This window comes from Dipteris shenzhenensis, chromosome 27 (assembly GCF_047967505.1).
Source record: "Dipteris shenzhenensis isolate YYH24624 ecotype China chromosome 27, Dip_SZ_1.0, whole genome shotgun sequence".
Classification (NCBI taxonomy): domain Eukaryota; kingdom Viridiplantae; phylum Streptophyta; class Polypodiopsida; order Gleicheniales; family Dipteridaceae; genus Dipteris; species Dipteris shenzhenensis.
In genome coordinates this window covers 50,485,118-50,491,246 of record NC_141622.1, presented here as the reverse complement: position 1 = coordinate 50,491,246, position 6,129 = coordinate 50,485,118, and the positions used below count along the sequence as shown (strand labels likewise).

Below are 6,129 nucleotides of genomic sequence, written 5' to 3'. Positions count from 1 at the left end.
CAGAATGTAAACTACCATGTTACATGCTTCAGCCCAAAAAGTCTTTGGCAAATCTTTCCCTTTCATCATACTCCTACCCATTTCGCAGATGACGCACATCTTGCCTCTGCTACTCCATTTTGCTGTGATGTCTGTGGCGGGGGTTTTTGCCTCTTGATCTGTGACTTTTGTAGTAACTTTCGAATTCACTTGATGTGAACTCACCACCTCTGTCTGATCTCAACTTCTTCACCTTCCTCCCCGTTTCTTTTTCAACCATTACATGCCGTTCTTTGAACTTACTAAAAGCCTGATCTTTAGTCTTCAGGAAGTATATCCATATCCTTCTACTATAGTCGTCGATCAACGTCATGAAGTAGTAGGAACCACCCAAAGATTCCATCTCCATCTTTCCACAGAGGTCCATGTGAACGAGCTCTAGAGGAGCCTTTGCCCTGCTAGCCTCTTTAGGAAAGGGCTGCCGGTGCTGCTTGCCCATCATGCAAGATTCACATACATCGGGCAGATCTATAATTTCTGGTAGGTCTACAATCATTCCACTTTTACGTATCTCCTTTATAGAACTAAGGTTTATAGAACTAAGGTTGATACAAGGTATGACTCCTTATGAAGCATTCACTGGACACAAGCCATGCATTGGGCATCTCTGCATATTTGGTTGCATAGCATATGCCCACATACAAGATGATCATCGCAGGAAATTGGATGCGAAGTCACGCAAATGCATCATGGTTGGCTACAGTGAAGAAAGCAAAGCATACAAATTGTATGATCCCATCAACCGCAAGGTCATTATCTCTAGAGATGTAATCTTTGATGAGGAATTAGAATGGAAAACCTCACCTACACAAGAGATAGAAGCATCGACTTCACAGTCATCTATAGAACAGGTTGATCCAAGGAATATGGTATACATTGTTATATGAGAGCTTTAAATATGGGATTGCTAAAGATTAGGGAAAGTTTTTCCTCCTCCAGAAGCATCGTGCTGAAATCCTCAAAGTTGAGAGGTGGATTTTTGTTCTACGTATTCAGCGTCATAACAAGACCGTCGTACTTTGGTGGGAGAATCCGTATGCACCTTCGTGCTAGATTCTCGTTGGTGATGGTGATGCCAATCGCAGTCATCTGATCGTACAAATTGTTCACCCTAGTGATGAACTTCTCTGCCATTTTAGACTCAAACAGTTTCTCGTTTGCGAGTTGAGTCTGCAGATTCTAAATCCACATTTGATTCGTAGTCTCGTACTGATTTTTTAAGACCGTCGTCCGTGCCTCCTCCACTGTGGTGACATGTTGAATTAACGCCATGATAGAATGACCTTTACTACAGACAATAGAACACAGTGCATCTGCATTTCTTCTTGTCCACGTGAGAACCTGATCTACAGTTGATACTATCTATGTCCTACATTGGCTGGATTCGTCGGTCTCGCAACCGGCTTCACGTCCACTCCAGTAGCAGTATCCCAAAGCTTGTATGCACTTAGGATGGTCCATCTTGAACTTCCAGAGTGGATAGTTGGTGCCGTCCAACTTTTCACTTTCGCCGAACGGTGGGATTCGCAGTCTTGTGGGCCAGGCCATCTCTCACAATTTGCTCGCAAACAAAAACACACTACCAAATCTTCTTGCTAGAGCCCAAGCTCTGATACCATGTAAGAAAACAATATAACATATGTGCTCAACAGATAATAGGATCTCGTATGCAAGAGAGAAAAGCAGATAGTATGGAGAATTAAAATTTCGATTACTGTAAAACTGATACAATAGATGGCGCTACCTCCCAGCCGTGCGCTCCTGTGTGCGAAGCTTCGATGGCATGTTGGAAATAGTAGAGGACGGAGGATGGATGCTAAGGAATCAGGATTGCTGTAGCTAGTGATGATGATGGGCTTCACGGGCTTGCTCTTATATAGCCACCAGTCATAGTCGGTTAGACCCAATTGGAAGACTGACCTAGCCAGCCTAAAACGACCGACTAGAGGTCGGTCTCGAAATAGGCTACCGACCACACATTAGAACCATGGCGCAGAATAGAGCAACTCACCTATGGTATCTGTTCAACCCAAAGCCATCCGGGATCATTTGGGAGGGCTCCAAACGGGCCCCGTAGCCCGAGAGTGGGCTATCCCGAGAAATGCTCCGTCTACCCTCAGTGCGGTCAGTCATGGGATGCCTTCCCGCACTTGCATGTAGCCTAGTTGGCAATGTGCCAACTCTATCTGAAGCCGTCCAGCCATCAAGCCATTCATGGCCCCCATCTGGTGTCCAAACCAGGACCTACCGGATAACCGAGCTACTCAAATGCCTTCTCCTTATATGGGGGGCTTACAAGTAGAGTTAGTGGGTTCCCGTGTAGTTACACGAGAGTGGAGCATTGATATCTAACAGAGCATCCTTCACACACAGGTCCATGGTTCGTTAACAATCCAAATTCTTTTCATATATAATAGACAGACGCATAGGTTAAGCCCCAAAGCTCTATCTTGAGCCTTTGAAAGGGCACTGGAATGAGCATGAAAATGTACAAGAGTGCCCACGACCTTTATTCCTCAAATGAATTCTTTTCGAGTGAGGAGAACTAATCATTATACATACGTTAAGCCCCAAAGCTCTATCTTGAGCCTTTGAAAGGGCCGTGGAATGAACATGAAATCTAGAAGAGTGCCCACGAGCTTTATTCCTCAAGTGAATTCTTTTCAACTTGAGGGGACCTACAAGATCAATGACATGCTTATAATCCAAACAAGCATTGTTTTTATTGCGTTAATGTTAAGTTTATGCGTATGTAATTCTATCATTGAAAGATATGTACATTATGCGCCCTAACATCTAGCACTACCTCGTAGTGAATTTGACATGTTCATAATTTGATCTGTGTTAACAATCATTTTGTAGTGAATTTTACATGTTCATAATTTTATCTTGTGCTAACAATAATTTTGATCTGAGTATACAATGGAGTTGAGCTACTTCTTCAAAGCTCAAAGTTCGATTGCGCAGCTAGTCACAAGAAGATAAGCATAGATAGTGGCAAGAGCTTTCGAGTACAGTCGGGTACAGATGAGGCATCCTTTTTCGCAAAAAAGCTACGATTCGCGAATACCTGCGGTCCTGCATTGCTTTTGTGAAAATGCCTGCCTTCCGATCCACTTCGCTTTCGGTACTTTACTGCACTATCCAGGAAACCACCTCTCATGTTCCATCGACCCCCCACTCACCCTGCACACGACAACATATCGGACCTTCAACAGTACAGACGGCTGGGTACTTCGATGCTCATAACCTTTGTCAGTTTCTCCGTACGTCCCCATTAGCTTTGGTCCTTCATGGAACAGTTACTAGTTCTACTGTAGAACTTAAAAGTGAAGACTTTTCTTAGGGGAGAGCTCGCTTTTCCAGGGACCAGGCGATTTCTACTACTTGCAAGTTGTGTGTAGGATTCAACAATCAAACTTACAATTAGGCTTTTCGCCCAGTGAGCAGTCGGTTTCCACTGCTTGCAAGTTGTATGTAGGATTCAACAACCAACTTACGTTTAGGCTTTTACCCCTTGCAGCGGGGACCTTCCTAGATTTAGCCGCGCCTTCCTAGAAAATGTAAAAGAGGACAAGCGTGTGGGAGAAGATCAAGGAAGAATTTAGAAAGCGTTTATTAAGCTCGACAAGCGTTGAGATGTCCTACGGCCTTTAGAGATGCCCGCCTTTATCTACTGGGGAAAAGTTTAGGTGATAGGTTTATCGTGTGGAACCTGCTCACGAGATAAGAGAGACCCTGGGACACTTCTTGGAACGTGGTTTTCGTGGTAGCTGAGTAGAGGAACAGCCCATTAAGAGATCTAAAGTGCAGAAAGACATAAAACGCAGCCTTGGGAAGTAGAAGGTAGCAACTTCCATTTCTCTGAAGAGATCTAGCAAATGGCACGATTCCTCCTGCTGACAAAGGGCCTTGCAAAAGTCGCACGAGTAGCTGCTGTTCCGAGCTTCAAGCAAACTGGCGTTTCTTGCCTCTACTCGGGGCCTGGATCTGTCCTCTTTGGAAGGCGGTGAGTTTCTGACCTCCTAATTGTGTGAAATTCGCTCTCCTGGGCAGGCAGCTCTTCGCGCTGACTTCTGTGTGGTTTTCTACTGTTTCAGTTCACGCTTCTACACAAACTCCGCGGCAACGAGAGCAGAAGCTATCAACGCAGATCTGAATGAAAGAGTAAGCGCCCTGGCAGGATCGCAAGCGGAATCGTTGGGGGGAAGAGGCTCTATTGGAGGGTGCTGCTGGTGGGCACCTCATCCATCGACGGGAGTGTGGGTGCCGGAGGGCCAAGAATTACAGACCCACAGCCGCGATTCTGAGGATCATCAGCAGCCGTGGTTCCGGGAAGACGTTCACAGCAGCGTCGAGCACAACAAGGAAGGAATCAGTGCGTGAACGATGAGTTTAGAAATCTTCTTCTTATTCTAAATAACTATCGTATATCTGGTTCGTGCTGAGCAGGTTTGGCTCAGGGCGAGACTGCTTTTTAAGTAGGTTGTTGTTGTGTAACAAGCAGCACGGTAGTTCTGCTGCTCTTCTTGTTGAAGGTGTTCATGACACGTGGTTCTGGTTTCTCTTTGTTTTGCAACCATTGCTGCTGTCGGGGCATCCGAAATGTCTTTTTTGGACTAAGTTGTCTCTTTGGTCACACACTCTCTCTCCCAAATGTCTTATTTGGACTAAGTTGTCTATCTGCGCGCGCGCGCTCTCTCTCTCTCTCACTCACACACGTGCGCGCACGTCCCATCCTCCTTATGCCTTTTGGAAGCATGTGTTTCCAGTGCTCTTTTTCTATGTGCCACATGTTGAAGCGCGACATGAAGCTTCTTTGGATAGTTGTCCTTTGCATTCCATAATTTTGATGAGGATCTCTCCTAAAAAATGAGAAAGCAATGTGTATATCACCTTGTCTATAAAGTATGTTTAGCATGTATAATTTCAAATGAACAGCCAAATGAAGTAATGATTTGCTAATCTATTATCTAAGATGTTTGTCATGCTCGAGGCATGTATTATGTGCACAATGCTCGCCTCTTGGACCTACTTTCATAGAGCTAAAATTGGGTGAAGTAGAGTGTTTGAGGCTTGCTCACATGTTGGAGCCTTGCATAAATCTTGCTTGAATATGGTATACTTGTACAATCAATTGCCCACCTAGAAACCATAGTAAAATCATCTATGTCTTAGATCTCAAGGACAAAAGGGTGCTCGCCATACCCTCATGTCATTCTTAATGAAAGCTACTATCTCTTTTGGCATGATGCATCTTCATAGAAGCTTGGCCCATCTTGTAGAGCTGAGGTAGAGCTATCCTATATCATTTTATTGATAAGGTATCTCTTGGACACATCTAAAACCAATGTGAGGTAGCCATATCCAATTCCAAAATTGAAAGGTATGCTCACCCCTATTTGATCGTGCAAGTATCGCAATGAGGTATCCTAGAGCATCCTTACTACCTCATCATATCAAAGACAAAATGGATAAAGGAATGCCTATAGAGGAAACTAAACAAGTAGAAACCCCAATGGTGACATTGACATCTAAATATCGGATGGTGATAATGCCAAGATTGAGAATAAACCATCCTAACTTGGCTCGAATGGAAGAGGAATTCTAAGAGCGTACTATGGACCCTCCCACTAAAAAAAAACACAACGTGAAAAATTAGCAAAGCTTGAGGCCAATAGCACACTAGAGAAAGACATCACGCGAGCATCACACCAACTAGGAAAGGGAAGAAAAATAATGGTTTGCCCATAGTATTTCACTAAAATTAAAATATAAGATAAGGAAAGTGACCATAGCTCTTTTGCAAGCTATGAGAAGCCCTTAGGAAGGGGAACATGGACCTTATAATGGTCTTGTCAAAACCAAGCTCATAGATATGGATGTATTAGGAGAAACACCTAATCTAATCTTTGTAACAAAGGAGCTTACAAATCACAAGTTAAATCCTTATAAGAATGTAGACATTTCTTTATGTACAAGAAGGGCATGAAGGGTGTACCACAAAGGTAACCATGCCTATGTAAAAGAAGATGCCAAGAGGATGATGTCATCTATAGAATGGAACATACAAATTGATCCATCTATCTA

The 6,129-nt window shown here is 43.8% G+C and overlaps 1 protein-coding gene across 1 annotated transcript; it reads left to right on the top strand.

Moving 5' to 3' along the window:
* Nucleotides 1–3,493: 3,493 nt before the first annotated feature.
* On the top strand, nucleotides 3,494–4,723 carry LOC147884450 (uncharacterized). The gene is made up of 2 exons (XM_087398861.1): nucleotides 3,494–4,048; nucleotides 4,140–4,723. Exons 1-2 carry the CDS (start codon nucleotides 3,921–3,923, stop codon nucleotides 4,423–4,425), a joined length of 414 nt encoding a protein of 137 aa, XP_087254987.1. The 5' UTR covers nucleotides 3,494–3,920; the 3' UTR covers nucleotides 4,426–4,723.
* The last annotated feature ends 1,406 nt before the right edge of the window (nucleotides 4,724–6,129 follow it).

Excerpts from the sequence above, each read along its gene's own strand:
- LOC147884450 (XM_087398861.1), top strand. The coding sequence starts at position 3,921 with ATGGCACGATTCCTCCTGCTGACAAAGGGCCTTGCAAAAGTCGCACGA. Across the intron at positions 4,049-4,139 it reads TCTGTCCTCTTTGGAAGGCG|TTCACGCTTCTACACAAACT; the intron begins GTGAGTTTCTGA and ends CTACTGTTTCAG.